The sequence below is a fragment of the Triturus cristatus genome, chromosome 1_1 (assembly GCF_964204655.1).
Source record: "Triturus cristatus chromosome 1_1, aTriCri1.1, whole genome shotgun sequence".
Taxonomy (NCBI): Eukaryota; Metazoa; Chordata; class Amphibia; order Caudata; family Salamandridae; genus Triturus; species Triturus cristatus.
In genome coordinates, this window is record NC_140579.1 from 303478065 (window position 1) to 303499964 (window position 21900).

Here is a 21900-nt window from a genome sequence, read left to right on the forward strand (position 1 = left end):
ACACTGCACACGTTCCCCGTGGGTCTCCTGTGTCACTACCTTGGGTGGTGCCTTGGGGTCCCAGTGATTCTACGTGCTCTAGGCACTGTGTCTAGGCTAATCGTGGTTCTTATATCACTTTCTTAATATATGGTTTGGTCCGCCCCTAGGGCCCATTGTATATTGTGCTATTTACTGTCGTAACCTGCATTATTGTGTTTCTTGGACTCTAATCTCATAAAGAGATTAGTAGTGAGTGTTTAGAAATTAATACATATATTTTATATATACCTTGTGTGGATCTCCTTTCATTTAGTAATTCATGAGGTTATAATCTGGTAAACCAAGCTGCTTTACACTCCTTCAATACTTAGCCTGAAGGCTGCTCTCCATAGCTACCACTAGGATAGCTTTCAATAAAGGTTGTCGTTAAACCTATCATCAATAAGGTTTGTTTGGACTGGTGCAAGGGGCCCACTATAACTAGTGGACAGCATATGCCAGGCCAACTTCTCATACAAGCCAATAGCAAATATGGGCGGAGAGTGGGTGGGGCTTATATTCGCTACTCAATCACAACAAGTCTCGCAGAGCAGCGAATGCGAGCTGTCTCTAGGCTCGACCTAAAAAGTGCCCGTGCAATGTATAGGCGATCAGTGGAAAAGTTGTGAGGCTTAAATAAGTCTGCCAGTAACGGCATAACACAAACGTAATGTGTACCAGCACTACCTCGGACCTTGATAAGCGTAAATGCGAGCAGCACTTTCGTCCAGGAAGCTGCTGGGAACGTGTGATTTGAGTGCAGAATTCTGGTCAACTCAGAAATGGGCAGAGTGGTGTTCCACAATGGGAGTACAACTCCAAATTACTTGTAATGATGGCCTAAATGGGCTCCTAATTCACAGGTCTATGGCACAGTGTGTGATCTATTAATGTAATGTCACACTAAGGGGGATATTCTCAACAATCGGCAAAAACTAACGCTAACCTCAGTTAGCGTGCGTTTTCTTATCGCCATGTACCGCGTGGAATTATCACCGTGTTAGCGGCGTATACACGACATGCCGCTAACAGACGATAAGTTCAGGGAAGGGTGGAGAAAACTGCCGCTACCATCAGCGCAAAGGCGATAGGAAATCCGGCGTTAGTGGGTGAAAACTACAGCTAGGCCCAATAGCGGCAAAAAAACTCACGTTAGCCAGCCCAACGTGAGTTTTTTTGTCTCTAATGCAAAAAGCCTATCAGTCAACATCCAATAGAAAATAGGTATAAAAACCCAAAAAATGCAGAATGGAGCAGCCTGGGCCAAGTGCAGCACACATCAACAACCCCTACAAGCCACCCAACATCCAGGATGACCAGGATGAGAGCCAGGATGCCTCGCTGGACCGGCATCTGGAGCCTAGGTGCCTTGCTGGACCTGCGTCTGGAGCCTGGATGCTTCGCTGGACCTGTGTCTGGAGCCTGGAGTGGGATGCGGAGAAGCTGTGGAGTCGATGAGCCGTGGCGGTAGACAATGAGGCGCGACGAACGCCCGTACCTGGTGGTGAAGTCTGGCAGGTCGCATGGAGACACGTTGCTGACCTGTGTGGGAAGACCGCCTTATGCACCTTGGAGCTGTTAATAGTAGAGGCGCTCCTGCGCCTCAACGTAGAGAGGTCTGCATCGCATCCTACGATCCACCACTACACCGGGGTGCATGGAGGGGATTACCAACGGTGGGTGCCACCTTTCTGCATCACAGGCACGATGATGTTGGGCTGACCGGACGCTGTGGAAGGTGAGGCACCTGAGCTGCGCCGAACTTGTGTGGCGGGAGCGCTGCAACTTCACGCCTAAGGTGGCCCTGCTGCATCAACTGCATCGGGAGGTTCACCAGTGGACTTGGCCGCGACTGCTGTACCCAGGCTTGTGAAATCCCACCTGGCTGAGGCTCCTGCTGGCTGAGTCACAGATTTGGAGAGAGTGCAGCGGATTGCGCCACAGTGTCAATGTCCAGGTAATGCGATGGTGGGACGCGTAGCGCAGGACGCCTGGGGGTCGAGTTGCCCAGGCCTAGCACACATAGATGACGCACCCCCAGTGGCGGCTCATCTGCTATGGCGGAAGAACATCGCCTCACTGCTTTCAAGCAGTGCAGAGGAGGAACAATCATCACATGATGATACCTTACTGATGTAACCGTGCTATGTTTCCTTTGCGGGTGGGAGGGTGGGTTGGACTGCTCCAAGCACAGGGCAAGGCATGGGCAGATTGGCATACCCACTCAAGTGTGCAATTACTGTTTGGTTGGCCCACTGGGCTGCCCAAGACAGTCATGCGCACTTCCCTGTTCGTAATGCAGGCTGCATTACAGACTGCATGAAGAACATACCCACCCCTCCAGCCCCTGGCTGCATGCCTTGTCCCGTTGCCAATTACCAATCCCACCGCCGCATCACAGCATTGTGATTGGCTCAGGGGAGGGAGCCTGGCTGCCTACTTCCTGTTCCTGGAAGCAGACACAGGAGAGCAGGAGCAAAGAAGACACGGGACCTGGCTACGAGGTAAGACTTCTCTTATTAAAATATTAACAACACCCGCTCGCACACACATCCCCGCATCCACGCCACATCCAGTGTTCTTTCCAGTGTTTACCACCTCACAGCTGTCCAGCCCCCCCCAGCACTTCTCAATGGCGGCCGCTGTGCATACCACTCGTGTGCCAAAGGCACATACGTGGTTGCGACGCATGCCATAACATGCCATAACATCGCATTCTATTCCAATGCATACTAATACTAGGCACATTGCAACAGTAGAGTAGGTGTTGCATAGCAGAGACATTAATATCACTATTCCCACTTCAGTGAGTGCAACCCAAAACTAACCTTTGCACCCCAAACCCTGGAATTCCTTTTTGAGCCCCCATAAAACACCCAAAATTCAAATTTGACACAAATGCACAACCCAATTTCCATATTTTACCCCAAAATACACCCCAATTTTCATATTTTACACCAAAACACGTCCCAATTGTCATATTTTACATCCAAAACCCATACCCACCCGCAATGCGTTGTAATCAAATGCGATGTAAAGGCACCTGCGTTGTCGGAGTTGCGTTGTTAACGATGTACTGTCTGTGTTGTAATGGTCATCTCCCGTGCCAAATGCAACCCATAGACTACGCCGTTTGCGTCCGTCTGCCCCTGGACCGCGCTCAGCACCAAGGAGCCTTCCTCTTGGACACTCCACCGCTACGACACAAGCACGCTCTTTGCCATCAACCCTGGACGCCACCTCACCTGCCAGGACCGACCTCTGCTCCGGACCGGACATCGCCATCGCCATCACTGACTGCAGCAGTACCACCTGCAAGGAGCACCCAGACCATCAAGGAGGAGGCATTGCCATCACCTACAGAAGCACTTTAAGACTGACCACGTACTCGAATGAGCCAAGGGGGACCATGCACCACCTCAACTCCCAGATCCGGACCAAGCCCAAGCACATCCTCAGCAGCACCCTCATGTGCAGGCCCCCCAGGACTTGGTCCCCCATTCTCCAATACCATTGTAGACCTCATTGCACCCCAGGGTCTCCCATCCACCGACAACATCCTAAAGTTCCACCTGGACAACCCCAGTGACCAGGACACCACCCCCTCCTGAGGAAGGCCCCCTACATCAGACGCAAGCAGCAAGTCACCTCAACAAGCCACATAGCAGGACACAGGGTCGAGCACGTCACCTCCACCAGCGGGAACTTCAACTACAGCCACAACACTTGACTCTCCTGGACCAACCATCATTGGTAAGATCACGTCTTCACCTTGCCCACCGGACGCCATCGCCATCATCGCACCCCCTCGCAGCTGGATCAAGGCCACCAAAGAACATCTCGTAAACTCCCTCCGCACCAACACTCTACCAATGCTTCCAAACAATGACACCGCATGCTATAGGCCGATCTCTCTCATTGACGACACGTGCAAGGTTATGGATAGGGTAATCCTTGCACATCTGGAGTCATGGGCCAATGCTAAAGGACTCATATCGAGTACCCAATATGGCTTCAGGAGAGGGATGGGAACAAATGAACAGTGCCTCAACTTGTCCATGATTATGGGCAAGTACATGAGGGCCAGCGGGGGTTGATCCACCTGGCTTTCATTGACTTGTCCAGTGCTTTCGATACAGTGAGCTGGGGGAAGTTGTGGACACTGATGGAAAATATGGGTTTTGAAGAACCCCTCATTACCCTGTTGCGCAGGTTACATGCGTCTACCACTGTGGCTACGGAGGAGAGAAGACTGGGCCCATTGCTTCCACTGAGGGAATACGCCAGGGCTGCATTATTGCCCCGTTTTTATTCCTAATATATACAAATGGTTTGGAATCATTCCTGTTAGAACAGCAATTGGACTTCCCAAGTATAGAAGGCAAACGGGTTCCATTGCTGTCCTATGCAGACGATACAGTTCTGATGACCCTAACGGCCAATAGCCTTCAAAAATGTCTGAATGCGTTTACCGAATTTATGATGGCATTGGACCTATAGGTAAATTTTAGCAAATCATTTATTATGGTATGCGGTCCCAATCAAACAAAAACAAGAACATTTATAGTAAAGGAAAAAACTATTGATAAGGTGCCAAATTTGCTCTACTTGGGAAATGTTTATTTTTTTATTTATTTTTTATCCTCATCTCACCACTAACGAATGCAAATTTTCTCCTATGGCCCAATCTTAGCCTGGGCGCCCCAGGCCAGAGTTCTTGCTTTCGCCTGGGGCCTGCCTGGCCTGCCTTTTTATACCAAGGGATGGTGTTAATCATTGGACCATTTATTATTACAACCTCATTGCAATTCCCCATTCAATAAGGGTTTTCCAGATGGTATCATTTTTTACGTGAGTTAAAAGTGATTCTAATCGTGCAATTCTAAGTGTAGCTCGTAGCCAATTTTCATATAGTGGGGGATTGGGGTCCTTCCATATCTTGCAGATTTCTCTTCGGGCAATCAAAATAAAACAAAAAAATAATGAAACTTGCGACTCCCCCAATTCAGCAATGAGTTCTTCATCCAGCCCAAACGTAACCCTAGCTGAGTTCAAACATAGCTTTAATTTGAAGATACTCTCTATAGCCCTCTCCACTCTACTCCAAAAGGGGCCGATTATCAGACAGTCATAAAATATATGGATATCATCCGCTTCTATCAGCCCACATCTTGGGCAGAGAGGGGGTGGATTTACAAACTTCGCAAGTTTTTTTGGTGTATAATATAATCTGTTTATGGTGAAAAAATGGTTCTTTTTAAGAGAGACAGTCCTAACATATTTATAGAGTATTTTTAAAGAGAGATCGTATAAAATAACTGAGTCTACCTCCAGCCTTGTTGAATTTCAAACCCTATTTGGTGGGGAAGATTGCGCTTCCTCCGCTTCCAACATTTTCCTGTACCAAAGTCCCACTTCTCTCTTCCTGGGCCCTGGAAGTAAAAGAGCACTCTCAATTTCCCAGTTTCCTCCGATGTTCTCTTCCTCGGCCTTAAACCAGGAGCAGAGTTGAGTATATTTAAATCTAGAAAGGGAATCCCCGATCCTAGACTTCAGTACCTCCCACGGGAGAACTCCCTCTGATGTTATCAAATCAGACCAAATATTTATTCCTGCTCTCCTAATAGGGAGGGACAGACTATTCCTTAAACATGAGGGCTGACCTGGAGATTCCCAAATTGGAGCAAACTCTGAATAGTATTTGATCCCCAATCTCCCTTTAACTTTGTTCCAGACTCTAAGGGCTGATTTTAATACCTTTAAACAAACTTTTTTATAGAATTTTACTGCTCCAAATTTGTACAGGAACCCCGACTCTCCACCCTCCAGACCTACCATTATGTTCAGAATTCTCCCCCAATTAAAACGGACACTTTCGCCTAAAAACTGTTGCTAATGGCTGTTAGCAACAGCTTGGTAATAGAGCGATAAAATTATCGCCGCATTAGCGGCAGAAAGGTGCCGCTAACGCGGCGATAACTCCTTGAGAATATGCCCCTAAATTTATTTAACCATATCTGTCAAAAGCTTTAAAAACATATTGACAATTAGTGTGAGGTTACATACATAAGTTCTTTTTCTTTACTAACAAAGGGGTGTAGTGGAGTTTCTGGTCCTTTAGGCATTCTTACTTTGCGCTTTCTTGTGGTGAGATGCCCGTATGTAAGGCAAATACATAGCTTAAGTTAAATATGGCAAAATCTAAAATAATTCATTTTGGCAAGAGGGTGTGCAAAGTCGTCTGATATATAGATAATGAAAAGATCAAAGTAGTGAAAACTACATTTATCTGGGGAAAAAGCAAATGAATTAATCCGTGCAGTGGCCTCAGCAAGGTTAGCGGTTAGAAACTTGCTCAGACCTTCGACAAAAATGGGCCAAATTCATATTAAATTTCTTCACTTATTTGAACGTAAGATTCAAGTGGCACATACATATATTGGTGAAGTTTGGTGTTGCCACATGGTCAAAATGATGGACTTCTGAGGTAACCAACAGGTGTTGTAACATTCATATTGGATACCGCGTATTAAAACACATTTTAGAGAATGTTCTTTGTTGACAGAGTTGAATTAATGCACCTTCGCTGGGCGTGGAGGAGAGGTTTTTCTCATGCGTTTACATATGCTCACGATATCCTTTTGTTAGAAAACAATAGGCTATGTGCCAAGTTTTGGTTCCAGCAAAATTAGAAAATAATTCTAACCCCCTGCCCATTCCCCCGTTAAAAGCCATCGCATTGGCTATCTGTGTGTATATGGGGTCATCTCAAAGCTTTTAATTACAATGCAAAATCAGTGCACGAGAAGAACATCATGCGCTTTTTAGGTCTCGCCTGAGACAGCGCTTTAGCGCTGTTCTGGCGAGACTTATAGTAAGCACTTTTGGAAGTGCAAACGAGTGCTTTCAGGCCGCCAACTACTGTGCATGTGTGCCGGGCGCGCGCACCATTTGGCAGCCTGAAAGCACTCGTCTTTCACTTTCGCCTATCACACAGCCCGCTGTTGTTTCCAACCTCCCCTTGAACAGCGTGAGCAGAAAGGCCACAACAGTCCCGAGTCAGCCTCCCCCTCCCAGATGGCATCGGCTGAGAGGACTCTGTAGCTCAGCCTTCTGCTTCCCCTGCCCCCCTCCCATGCTGCCTTCGGACAGTATCAGCAGAGAGGCCACGCAGCACAGCCCTCTTCTGCCCCCTCAACCACCACCTTCGGACAGCATCAGCAGAGAGGCCTCGCAGCCCAGCTGTGTTCTGCCCCCCACCCCGCCTTTAGACAGCATCAGCAGAGAGGCCGCAACAGCCCTCCCCCCATGCCACCTTCAAACGGCATCAGCGGAGACGCATAGATGCCAAGGTTTCATATTGCTTGTGTATGACATTTACATAACTTCACTTTAATTCTGAGTGGCATTCAGCGATTATGGGTGACACTTTGTTGCAAGCAAAATGAAGACGAGGGAAACATATACATCAGAAATTACCTGTCTTTTTCAAAAATAAATTGACTGCTAAAGGTGACATTCGACATCTTGAAATCGTAAATAATAAAAAAAAAAGGCAAGGCATACACGTGCATACGTCATCACACTGGGCCGCCACTTATTTTTGCTGGTCTGTCCCTTTTACATCCATCTGTCCTCTTTGACCCCCGCGCCTCTTACATTGTCCCGCTGTTTCTGCCGCTCTTATATCCACATCACAAAAGTCTGATGCCGCAGGGACGCACACATATACCGCAGCAACTCAAATGGACTTGGGAACCTGCATATCCAAGCAATACCTGGTCCCCGTCAGAATTTTTAATGAGCAACACCATTATGCTTACTGATCTGTGAAAGTTAAGTGCATTAACGCATTTAATAACATGAAGCCTACATGAGTCTTCTAAACCTGAACAACAAATACATAACCTACATGGACCACCATGATGCGTCCATAGATTGTTTTTGCATTGCAATAATAAATATATAAAGTATGACAACACAACGTGACACCAAAATATATATCAGTAGCTTTGGGAGCAGCTTCACCCTGACTATACTTTTTACAAGTATCCCCGGCCTCCAGCATGTAACTCTACCTTTCTCTAACTCTCTTTTCAATCTCTATCTCATTCTCTTTCTCTCTCTCTTCACTCTACCTCACACTTGTATACGCAGATAACTCTAACTATCTCTATGTAGCAACTCGCTCTCCCTTTCTATCATTTTCGCACTTGCTCTCACATAAGTAAAATACATTTCCATTACAACGCCAATAACTCTAACTCTAAAAAAATGCGAGACCTATTGCATTGCAAATGCTTGTTTATTACTGCGAAGTATGCCGCTGATCGTTTAGAGAGAAGGCCCTAGCTGCAGAACTGAAGCACGGAGATACCTATTTAGAACACCCAAAGTTGATCATTTCTAATACTGAGGCCAATTTATTGTGTAAAAGTAGGGTCAAACGTTTTAAAGCCCCCAAGAAGTTGTTTGTGCTCAACATCCTAAACAGTCATCTGTAGAAAATGTTATAAAACGTTGTGTGCCTAAGTTCAAATGTGCCTATGATGAAATCTACATCATGATGTTTATCTGAAATACAAACGTTTTGATTCATATACAGTTTCGTTTCAGTGACATGCGATATACATTTTTGTATGAAGATATGGCCAGATATTGTCAATTACAAGAAACATTAGAAACAACAAGATATTATATGTATGCCATTATAGAGTCACATACTTGGTTTAAAAATGTGTATATCATTTATTTTGAGACATTTCTTCAAACCAAGATTTGTCTTAAACTGACTTTACGAGCTAGTTTTCATCATGTTTTTCGCTTCTTTACCTACCATGCTTCCACATATTAACATCCAAGATCTCATTGCATATTGGAGGCAGAAATGTTCCTGCGTTCATTGCTGATTCATGCAGTCTTTAAACTTTTTTTCTTTTATTCGTACAGGTCTACTGAGGGCAAGAAATAATTTTAGAACTGACAGGGCTAGGTTTGGTGCCTCCGCTTATGCGGTGTGACTTAAGTATATACACCATCTTGAAGTCAGACTCTGCCATGTCCTACCTCGTGATGAAGCACATCACCTCCACTGCAAGATCACGTACCATTGATCAGAACACTGAGTGACCTTAAAATGGAATTATGAGTATGTAAATTCTGTACTTACCATCCTCCCGCACCTGTTGTTGTGCAAGTTCATAAGTGCCCGGGCATCTTTTACTTTCTTTTCTTTGGCATACACAAATGCTCTGGCAAATTGTATTCCATAGTGTATATTGTCACTGCAGCCTCCCCAGTTAAATTCTCCTTTCTCATCTCGGTCTGTGCCAGTCTTCTTTGGGTCACAGTTGCAGAACTTAATGTCTCCTTGGCTGCAAGCCCTAGTGATGGCATACACTACTCCAGCGGATGAGATGGCGTATACGAAGGCTGCTTCTCTGCTACCTGTCAGATCAAAAACGGAAATATGTCATTTTCAGAGGATAAAAACTTTAAATACGAAAATGTAATGTAGGCTTTCAAACGGAATGTAGTGTTTTAACAGTGCGCATAAAGTATAGAAAAAGCATTTTAAGGAAATTTGAGCTCCAGGATTTATTTGTTAAATATCAGATTGATAGACTCAAGAATCACACAGAATGCAGTAGTGTGCGCCTAGCTCAAAGTAAAAGGATTTATACAATTGTGACTATCTTTACCTTTATATGGATATTTAAAAAAAACCTGTGCAATCCTGGTCATTGCAAAAACAGCCTTTTGCACTGATGAAAACTTTTAAAGTGATGTATTGACGAGTTTCCAATGTATGCCTAAAAGGAGGTTTCAGTTCGGCTGCTGTTGAGAGATTTTGATAAATGGGATCATAAAATGAACAGAAGAAAGATTCTGTCTGCGAGCAGCTTATGTACATTTGTTTCACTATTGCTGAAATAAAATCTGTCCATGTTAATATACAGAATGCAGCAGCTTTCCTCCTGGAGCCAGTCTTTTATGTTTAGACTGTGTCCATTTAGTCACGCTGAAGCAAAGCAGGGCATGGTTGTACTTTTTCATCTCTGCAGTAACCTGGGCTTTCTTGCCTGTCTCGTACATGGTCCTCACGTTTCATGTCCCTTTGGTGATGGTGTTGGTTGAAAGCAGGTGTTCTGGACACAAGTAAGAGAATGCCCCACATAGTCAGGGAGTAGCACTGTTGTTAAAACCAACAGAGCTCTGATTGAATGGGATGCCCATGGTCCCAACATCATCACAGCGACCGTCCACACAAAAAAAAGAGGATCAACATGATGATATCTAGTGCTATGCACCTACAAAATGACAGCAAGGAAAAGGAAAAAGAGCAATTTTACAATAGACTCCAGTCCATCCTAGAGAAATGCCTTTAGAGAGACATCACCATACTGATGGGGGACCTTAATGCCAAGATTGGAAGCGCTAACACTGGGTACGAAAATGTTATGGCCAAACATTGCCTTGGCAACATGAACGAGAATAGTGAAAGGCTTGCAGATTTCTCTGCCCTGACTGGTCTGGTGATAGGCAGTAGTGCATTCCCATACTAAAGAATTCACAAGGCAATGTTGGTGTCAACAGACGATTCAATAAAGAACCAGAGGTCACTGCGGGATGTGATCGTGATGAGAGGAGCGCCAAGACGTTCCGGAATTCACTGCGGGATGTGAGAGTGATGAGAGGATGAGAGCAGCAGACGTGGCATCAGACCATCACCTTGTCATAGCTAGGCTAAAGCTAAACCTGAAGAAACCATGAATGGAACTGACAAACCAATGCTAGCGATATAACACCACCCTCCTCAAAGATGCACAGAAATGGAGTGAAAACTCAGTCACCCTTAGTAACAAGTTTCAAGTCCTGCAAGAACTAAAGGATGACAGAGACCCAGTTGAAAGCCTGTGGGAGAATATCAAAGAAACAATGCCATCAACCTGCCAGGAGGATCTTGGTCCCAAGAAACACCAAAATAAAGAATAGATCTCCACCAGTACCCTCCAAAAAATCCAAGACAGAAAGTAAAATAAAGCTGCAGTCAACACCAGCCAAACAAGAGCAGAAAGAGCAAAAGCTCAAGGTGAATACACCAAAACTAACAAGGAAGCAAAGGGAAGCTTAAGAGCAGACAACCAAAGATTCCTCGAAGCCCAAGAAGCAACAAGCCAAGGAAGCTTAAAGGAACTCTACAACATAACAATGAAATTCTCTGACAGATACAGCAAGCCAGAGAGACCTCTTAAAGACAAAGTGGGAAGACAATCAAGGGTAATAAAAGGTCAACAGCGAAGATGGATGGAGCACTTTGAAGAACTGCTGAACCAGCTTGTGCAGCAACCTCCACCAGACATATAGCCAGCTGGCAAGGACTTTCCATTTAACTGCAGCAGACTAACCAAGGAAGAAATACAGCAAGCCATTAAACATCTGAGACATGGGAAGGCAGCAGGACTCATCAAAATTCCTGCAAAGGCACTGAAGGCAGACATTAGGATATCACAAATTGGCTAATGCTACTAAGGGCTCAGCATCCTCCTCCTGTTGTTGGAAATACCCCGTTTTTGGCGGGTGTGCTCTCCAACGCCAAGTGGGAGATAATAAATCATAGTAACATCCATTTTTGCTTAACATTCACTTTTAATTTGAAGGTGAGTAATTTCATATTCAGGAAATAGAGTGTACCATTTGATGTGTGGTATAGAGTTTGAGAACAGCCAACATGTGTTTCGCTCCCTCAGGCTGATATGCCTCGGGCTTTCTCAAGGCTTGGAGAGTAAGAAGGCAAGTCGCGTCACGTCTTCATTAACACAACGGTTTGAATTCTGCATATATCTTTGTCCATGGGTTGAATTCCCCTCCAGCGTCTTTTGGCTTGATGTTAAAAGAAAAGAGAAAAAACTAAAAACGAATAAGCAAAGCCTCATACCAATAGCGTTTCTGTTCCCATTCACGTTTTCTCAAAGGTAGTTCTTCAATCAGCAAATAAAACATAGGCCCCACATCCAAATTAAAAATAAAGTAGCCATCCTGTTTACACTGTTATATTGCAATTACCATACCAGTTTGGTACATACCATAAGCAACTCCATTTGCGTCTCCCTACAACGAACCAAATATTGTCAAAAAAATGCTCCACTTCCTAAAAAGCACAACCTAAATTGCTCCACCAGTCAAGTACCACAACACTCTTTCAAATATGACAATACATTTCTAAAATGTGGAATGGAACCAAAAGCTCCACTTAAGATCAATGCCAAATTATATACAATGTATCCCTATGTTCAGAATCATTGCACTGATTTATGCACTGTAATGTTATCCCAATATCACTAAAGCGGCAAAAGAGAAACATAAAAAAAATATATATATATTTTAGAACACTTAGTGAACACAAACTATTTGTCAAAACATCAAACACTCTGATCTGCACTAAGATGCAGCACATAGCCTGTCAAATTATTCCACAACTCAAATTCCTTTCAGAACCGTCCTTAATCTAACCTCAAACCCTCTCGTCTCAACTTCTACCGCTACAGTCATAAACCATTGCACTACCGCAAGATCTGGAGTTGACATCCAAATATTCCTCAAAGTTCACATCTGATATCTATGAAAATACTGCTGCTATGCTTAGATTGCATACATCACTAAGATCTGATTATTAATGTTGCCACATATAAAGTCAAAAGAGAAATTTGTCTTATGAGCCCATTTTTTATTCTAAATCTTAGTTGCACCCCAATCGGGTTTGCCAAGTGTTCTACCACTAGAATGCCTATTGATATCCATACCTTTCACACCATCACCACTTGACATCGTACATTAAAAAGCTATAGAAAACCATCCTGAATCTGCTCAAAATAATAAACATTCCTTTTTAGGTCTCGCCTGCGTTGCAGCGCGCAAGCGCTGCTTCGCCTTGGCGAGATGTATTGTCGTCGCTTTCGTGTCCTGCTTCTCTGGAAGCGGGGTTGTTGTCATCCCTGTCGGCATTAGGCCCCCTGGACTGGAGATTTCGTTCGCTCACGCTCGTGCATGGTGTCTCTTCCAGACACGCGTGTTTATATGTGCATCGCGCTTTCACTTAAGGTGAAAGCGCGATGCATATTTGGGACATGTTTGCATTATTTGACATACCAAAAATATAAGTCTGTTAAAAAAAAAGATCCTCATGAAAGGTGACCTGAGTTACTGTGCATACTCTTATCTCAACCCCAGAGTCATCCTGAACAGAATGAAGGAACAAGTCAACGCTCAGTTGGGAGATCAGCAAGCTGGCTTCCGCAAAGGTAGATTCTGTACAGACAAGCTTGTAACACTGTGCATGATCATTGAGCAGTCAATAGACTCCCACCTCTATGTGAACCTAATTGACTATGAGAAGATATTCAACAGCGTGGATAGAGAGACTCTTTGGAAACTACTACGCCACTACGGTGTGTCAGATAAACTCATAAGAATCATCAAGCACTTTTACTAGGGAATGACCTGCAAGATAGTCCATGGAGGACAACTCAAGGAAGCCCTCCATGTGAGGACCATATATGCAAGTTGCTCTCACCTTTTCTCTTCCGGCTGGCCATAGACTAGACCATGAAGACATCCACAGCTCAGACATGAAATGGGATCTAGTGGACACTTGTAGAGCTCCATGTTATTCTGAAATTTGTAGGGTTGCACCATAATCACTGTTAGTCTGCACCCATATATTTAGTGGGATTGTATTAACGTGTAATACTAAAAGCAGCATTTAATAGTGCGAATAGAAATATAATCATGTCATTTATGAAGCTCAATGCAGTGTTTAATCGAAAATGTATTTTAGACAACACATAATACCTTGGTTTCCGTATAATGTGATGCATTAGGTTTAAACGTGCGCCATATTAAAGTCTGCACGCGTAGATTTGTTTATTCATGTATGCAATTTAATTAATACCAATGCTTATAGTGTGATTTTAGAAAATGTGTGTTTAAATTGTGTAAGGGCCTGATCGCATATACGTTTAAGAGAAGGCCTATTCGTTTCTTATGTTAGCTAAATACTGTAGGCCGAAAATGGTTTCCCTTGGTAAGGCTTTGGGTTTCAGAGATGTTAGAAAGTCTCAGAGAAGTGGAAAGTTTCTCGTTCCCATGTTTCTGTTGCAGGTGCAAGGACACCTAGCTCATTAGTGAGACTAACCCTTTGTTTCAGGAGTGAGGATGGTATGAGAAGCCAACATGGGAGTATATTGGAATGCAGGGATGATACTTTCGGCGGAGACCCAAGGTCAAGCTAACTGTCTTTGGATGAGATACAAGTTTCAGAGGAAAAGTATGAGAGGAAGACCTGTTTGCAGAGGTGTGATGGAGGGCGTGTTCTACGTTTTTGGGATTTTTAATTAGGGACAGTGCACCGTGGGTTGATCAGTTGAGGTTTAGATGGGAAACTAGAAGGAGCATCTTAGAACGAGCTCTGAGACAGTGAGTGTACTTCTAAGGAAGTCTTCACCTCTGACACCTTTTATCATCTTGCCTGGGGAAAATGCTAAGTTGGGATGTCACCTTAGAGATAAAGTAGGGATAGACTAACTGATTTTTCCTTTTAGGTTGATGACTTCTAATATAGAGATTGGAGCTGTCATAGGTTGCCTAATGCTTCTTAAATTGACTATTCTTCTTATTCTGAGTCGGATGAGACTCCTGCGTAGGATATTTTTTGTATTAGTGTCCATTTATTTTCTTAACCTCGTGATGAGGTGCTTGTATGTGCAATTATTTGTGGCTTTGTAATAAATCCCTAAAAATTGAGATTCAGAGTCGGTGGTCCTTTAGAGTTCAAATTCGATTTGTTTGATTACGTGCCAAAAATTGGATTTTCTCCCCTTCACACTATTTAGCAGATAGAAAGATCCTGCTGACCTGAGAGGATTCTTGGTGATGGTAAGATACATAAAAATCCAGCTTTATCAACACCTTGGATGCAGTTCGAGACCTTGACTTTGCAGACGACCTGGCCCTTCTCTCCCATACCCATCTACGGATTAAAGAGAAGACCAACATGGTGGCAGCACAGCTTGGCCTCAACATTCACATGGGAAAAACCAAGATCCCGAAGGCTAACATGGCAGGCAGACTTGCCCACTCGAAGTTCACAGTGACTGTTTAGCCGGCCCTCTGAGGTCGTCCAAAACAGTCATGCACACTTTGCATGTTCTTAATGCAGGCTGCATAACAGTCTGCGTAGAGAACATGCCTAGACACCCATTCCCTGGTTGTGCTCTGATCCACGGCGCTCAGACCAATCACAACTCAGCATTGCAGCATTCTGATTGGCTATGGGGAGGAAGCCTGGCTGCTTCCTGTTCTGGCACTGGAGAGGAGAGATTAAGACAACGAGCGGGAGAGCGGCTAAAAGATACGTTTAAAAAAAGAAATTGCATCACCCCCTCCCCCGCCACTCCAGATCCGTGCCGGCTGCTACTGAATCGCAGTCCTTCTTGCAGGTGATCCACTGGGAGAGATTGAGGCCTTCACCTATTTGGGCAGTGCCATAGACAAGCAGGGCGGCACAGACACCGATGCCAAGGCAAGAATTAGCAAAGCGAGGATTGCCTTTATTCAGATAAAGAAGATCTCAAGCTCCAAGGACCTAACGCTGCAAACCAGGATCAGGCTTTTTAACACAAATGTAAAATTGGTCTTTCTTTATAGAACAGAAACTTGAGACAAGAGTGACCACCACCAACAAAGTCAAGACCTGCATCAACACCTGCCTGACGAAAATCTTCCAAATCCACTGCCCAAAAACAGTCAGCAACAACGACCTATAACAGCTGATTTTTCAACTCTCTGCTCATGAACAAATCATGACAAGGCCCCTGGGGCTAGATAGGTCACACCCTCTGCAAAATCGCATCAAACATCACTAGACAAGCCCTGACCTGGAACGCTCAAGGGATTAGGAAAAGAGAAAGGTCAAGAAATACCTGGCACTGAGGCTTCAAGGCTGACTGCAAGGAGATGGGTTACACATGGAGTCAGATTGAAAGAAAAGCCCAGGACAGAGGTGGCCTTAACATCCCCAAACACCTCTTGATCAGGGACAGGATTCGTTCCCTTCACAGGCTCATCAACAGCGTTCTTAGCCCTGCAGCAGAAAGGGCCCAGTCAACTTAACTCATTCTTTTGTTGGTGCACTCCTAGCAAGCTTCTTAAATCTTCCTTCCATAAAATTGTAATAATTCCCAGATTTTGGAATGCCAGATGGGGTGGTCGCTCTATCTCAGTGGCTGCTGCCAAATTATGGAACATCCTTCCCACCCACGTCTCTGGACTTGACTGTTTATCTGTTTTTAAACAACATCTGAAAACATGGCTTTTCTCTTCCCAGAACACATAGTCATCCTCTGAACTACTACAGACTGCTACGTACTGCCTCCCAAAGCCCTCTGACACCTTCTGGTATAGTGTGCTACAAAATCTGTTAACATAACTTAACTTAGCTTACCATAACATAACATAACGTGTCATAACAAGGGAGGCCTGTCTCCAATAACAACTCATCAATTGAAATATAAGTGCCCTCCTCCCTGTCACGCGTCCTGTTTCAGTTTTATCTTTATGGACTCACCAAGGCGGCCATGTTTGGAGCTGTGAGTGTGAAGATATGGATTTTGTTTTTTTCCAGTGAAGGCTGCAGGGTAGGCTTTACCCTCGTCAGTACACTGCTACACCGTTAGAGAAGCTGTGGGAGTGTTTTGCAGCGCCTGGCATGGTTAAGCGAGTCAAGATAGTGTCTCACTGGCCCAACATTGTTGGGGCTTTCCTTCAGGGTCATAGGGAGAAAAAGCAACAATTCAGTGGCAGCGATGACACAGAGAGAGTATCCAGACTCTCTAAGTGCCTTGGAATGTTGTAAGAGGACCAGTAAGTTGCTATGTGAGCATGCAATTTAGAAAAAAAATTGTAGCCTTTCCATATTTTCTTACCATTGACTTTAGGAGATTGGGGCTTTTATTAGTGGCAAGGGAAACTCAAGTTTCTCCATTGGTGCTAATTTTAGCTGGCACTTTTTTCACTTAAACCTTTTCTCAGACAGGTTGTTATTTGTTTCTGGCATCAATGGAGAAGAAGAGAAATGCAAGGATGAGGCAAATCTCTCTATGTACCTCTTCAGAGGAGGAGGAGCCAATACCTGTGGGAAGAAATAGGAGTTTAGGGTCTCCAGCCTTCTCACCAAGTGTTCCTTTGTTAATGACAGCAACAGAGGTGCAGGAGGTGATCTCGGGGGCAGTCTCCAAGGGGCCTGCTGCAAAAGACAATGGCAAGACAAAGAATTCCAGAAGTTTGAAGTCCAATAGCACAATCTTCCAGGATGGGTAATCTCACTCAGAATATGAGTTATCCAGCACCTTCTCATCAGGAAAATACATGCGAAGAGAAGAGGTACCTGATTTGCAGCACATCAGGGAAAATCTGGGGTTCCTCGTTTTCTACTGTTGAAGAGGAGTTTTTTTTTCTCTGTATGATACACCTCTATAGTTTGACATTCCATTACACAAGTATTCAAAGAGGAGACTGGCACAGAATAAAATTCAAAACATCATATTGTCTACAAATAATATTCTACCCAAAGTACAAAAAATGAAAGAAGGATCTGTGTCCAATGTTAACGACTTTTTGATCTTGTATTCCTCGTTGGCATGCGAGAGGATAGGGCAGCCTGAGGAAGAGACAATATGTCATCAGAACCCTGTGATGGCAATGATGGTCAATATTACACATGTAATCTATTAAGTATTTTTTTTAAGTTTTAAAATTAAGTGCAGTTAGCATGAAAACCTTTCTGGGAAATGGGAAATGAACGCAGTTTGTTAAATACCATACTATGCTGTTTAATTATACAAAGTACAAAGCATAGAAATTTATTATTTTATTGGAAAGAGGGTGTTTGGTAATGCATGATTTGCTGTATTACGAAATACATTTGCTGTTAAAGTGAGATGTTTTGAAGCTGCTCTCTGCAACATGAAATTTAAACTGGGTCCTGCTTGCAAATATAATTTTTAGACTTTTTCAGATAGACTGCAGGTTAAACATAGACCATTGAAAAACCCTGGGAGTGTTTGCTGATTCTTTTACTATTTAAATGTATTGTCATGCTTGAATACAAGTTAGTAGGGGGGCTCTGCATGTGAATTACCCCCTTTCTCCATATATCACATTAATGCTAACATCTCTGCAGATTATTGAAAATATTTTTAGAGTATAGGACTCTGAGCACACTACCACTGCTAATCAGTGCTAAAGTACATGCGCTTCTTCCCTAACATGTGTAAATGGTGTATACCCGATTGACATATTTAATTTCCTTATAAGTCCCTTGTAAGTTAAATGCTACCAGTGGTCTGCAGCACTGATTGTGCCACCGACAGAAGAAGCCTTTCAAATCTGTCTCAGGCCTGCCACTGCAGTGCCTGTGTGTGCAGTTTACTGCCACTTCAAGTTGGTGTTTCTAAACTACTTGCCAAGTCTTAAACTCCCCTTTTCTTACATAGAAATCACCCGTAAAATAGCCCTATGGGTAGGGTCTTCTGTAAGTAAAACATATGACATGTACGTTTATGTTTTGCATGTCCAGGTAGTAACAAACATCCTATTTTGTTTTTCATTACTGTGAGGCCTACTCCTCTTATAGGTATTGGGACTTTCTTGATGCACTTTCATGCTGTAATTCCAGATAAGAGAGAAGTAGCTTATTCATGTTTCTTATGTTTGGAATTGTATTGATAAATCCTACTTGCTGGTAAAGTTGGATTTAACATTACAAATGTCACTTTTAGAAAGTGGACATTTCTGTGCACTTACTGCTGTGTGTGCCTGACAGCCTGTCTCCAATACACGCCTAGGGTGGGTGACAGCTGCACACAGGAAGGATAGGTGTGTCTGAGTACCCATCTACATACATCTGCATTCTGATGACAATACCTGGGCAGGATGGAAGGGAGGGGCTAACACTTAACTTGAATAGGCTGTGTCCTGTCCTGCTCACAAAAAGTACTGATTACCCCCCACAAATAGCCTGGTGGACAGGACTTGGTTGAAAGGGATCCTTGTGCACTTCAGAGAGATGCTTTGAAGTTACGCCTGCCACATCAAAGGCACTTTTGGCTATAAGTACTGGGTCTCTGATCCCCCAGAATCAGACACTACTGGACTTGTACCTGAAGCTCTGCCAGAAGGACTATTGTGCTGCTTAAAGTACTCAACTAGACTGCTGATCTGGAAGGCCTGCTTTTCTGTTGTTTGCCCTGCTGCCTGCTGAATGAGAGCTGGACTCAGCCTTCCCTCCAAGTGATCTCCAAAGCCTTGCTGGCTTGCCACCTGTTTTTTGAAGTCTCACGGACACACACTACTACCTACAAATAAGTTGGTGCTGCTAGACTCTGCCATTTGTGAGTCCTACCCTTGCTTGAGGTGCCCTTCCCAGTTCTGAGCCACTGAAGTGGAGTATGCAGCTGTTTTCCTACAAAATCGACACATCATCCCGACTGCTCCGATCAGAACCGATGCAGTGCCCTTCTACACTGATGCAATGCAAATCCAGAGACATCCCCGCATGGCTCGACAAAGACGCAGACCCAACTGCGAGGTTCGAAAACAATACAGCACCAACCTGAGGTCCTGACTGTGAGTTTTGACAACGATGCAGCCTTGATCCGAGGTCTCGACTGCAAAGCTCAACTTAATGCATCGACACAACTGCATAAACCGGAGCCAACGTACTCTACTCTTGACGAGGACGACTTGCTCCATCCTAGGTACTTTATCAGCAGGCCCTGCATGGGCCTTGTAGCCTGCCTGGCCTCCATCATGGTCGGCATGAATTTTGGACCCCGGTCTAGCACAACCTCGAATTACCTTTTAGCGGTATTGACTTCTAAGCACTGTATTTGGATTTAATTTTTAAAAATTCATATCTCAACTTCTATTTTGGTCTTGTTTTACTCAGATAAATATTCTCTATTTTTACAAACCTGTGTGGAGTCTTTTGGGGTATATTCATTGTGTTACTGTGTGTGCGTGTGTGTTGCACAAATACTTCACACATTGCCTCTTTAGAAAAGCCTGACTGCTCTGTGTCAAGCTATCAGAGGGTGATCATGGATTATCTTTTAGGGTGTACTTTGCCTACCGTGACTAGAGCGGTGGTTCCACTCTGACCTTGGTGCATACCTCAGCAAAATAGAAATCACATTTCTAACATTGGTGATGAGCGGTGATGATACGACTTGTGTTTGTGCAATACCATATAGTATCTCATTGTTCATTACAACTCAATACTTAGACCAATGTGAGCCTTTTAATTCTCCTTGTTGTGAAATCTTTAGATTTTTCCAAAGTCCTTTTGCCTAAGTCCCATTTTCTCTCCAATGTCTAATGTCCTAACCTGGCAATATGGAATTAGAGCTGGAGAGCCTGGAGGCATACACTGTGGCCCACCCCAAGGGGTTCTGCCAGAAGAAAGGGTTGTTCCATAAGAGAAGTGGGAAGAAGGCAGAGCTTGAAAAAAATTAAGAACATGGGCATCCCCCCACCCAGCAGGAGAGGTGGAGGATGGATTTGTGTCTGAGAAAGGATCAGAGCTGGACCTGACAGTGGGTTTTGTCATGCAGTCTACTGAGAAGGGGATGGGGGGAGCAAATAACTCCCAGGACTAAAAGTCCACTCTAGATCAGGCAGCAGTGTGCCCTCAAAAAGCCTGTCCCTAGAGGAGCTGGCAGGCAGGAGGGAGGAGAGGAAACTTAAACTAGAGCCTGCCAAGATTGACAGGGAGAAGGACCTTGCCAAGCTACTGAAGGAGTAAGCTCTAGAAGAGAAGAGACTGGCCATGAAGGAAAGGAATATGGCCCATGAGCTGAGCCTCAGAGAATTGGATTGAGGGCCTTCCAAGTGGGGTCCAGCAACAACAATGTTGGTGGCAGCATACCTGCAGTGTCTTCACATGAGCCCAGATTTCATATCCCAAACAATATGGTGCCAGGTTATACTGTGGGTGATAACATAGATTTGTCGTTGGTAGCCGCTGAGGTGGCTTTGAAAGTGCACAGGATCTCAGAGGAGTTCTGAGTGATAGATTATGGTGAAACATGCCCACAGTGGTGAGGAACACACTCTTTACATTAGAGATGGGGGACCAGACTGACAACATTACCATTAAAATCATTTTAGTCAGTAAGTATGGGTTGACCGCTGTGAAGTACAGGCAACAGTTCAGGACCAGTCACAAACTCTGCACAAACATGGGTGGTATTTCTGGACTATGCTGGTAAGGCACTGAAGGGCTGTGTGAGGGGAAGCAAAGTTGATGATTATGAAGGGTTGTACAACTTACTATTAAAGGAGTCCATTCTTGATACTTGTTTTCCAGAGCTGCGCCGACACCTGGTTGATAGCAAGCTTACTGACTCCAGGAAGCTTGCTGAGAAGGCCGACATCTGGGTCAGCACCATAGTGTCCAGAAAGGTACCTGGTGGTTCAGGTTCCTCCCAACAGAGTGAGAACAGAGTGAGTGGGAGGTTTAGAGAGACTTAGACAAGTACCAGTGTAAGGGGGATGGAATGGGTTCCCTTGTCCCTTCTGAGAAGAGGGTGGGAGGTTCTGGGTGGCAGTGGCCCCGTGTGCCCCATTTCCAACCCCTCTGTTTTGAGTGTTCCCAACTAGCGCACAAGCAGGGGGATTCCTTCTGTCTGAAGACACCATTTCCTGGTGGGAATTTTACAGAGCTGGCCCAAGTAGTCTTAGGGAAAAGTAGTCTCCAGGGGCAGGTCATAGAACGTGCCATGACCTCCCTTGGCTTGTAGAAAGACTCAGAGGGTGAGTTGG

General features: G+C 44.4%; 1 protein-coding gene across 1 annotated transcript in view; it reads right to left on the minus strand.

The window, feature by feature from the left end:
• The window catches only part of LOC146870158 (protein Wnt-2b-A-like), an 873677-nt gene that overhangs the window by 153765 nt on the left and 698012 nt on the right, over nucleotides 1-21900 (minus strand). Inside the window, exon 3 of the mRNA XM_085629181.1 lies at nucleotides 9191-9468. Within this exon, the coding sequence (XP_085485307.1) occupies nucleotides 9191-9468 (278 nt within the window). The remainder of the gene's footprint in view (nucleotides 1-9190; nucleotides 9469-21900) is intronic.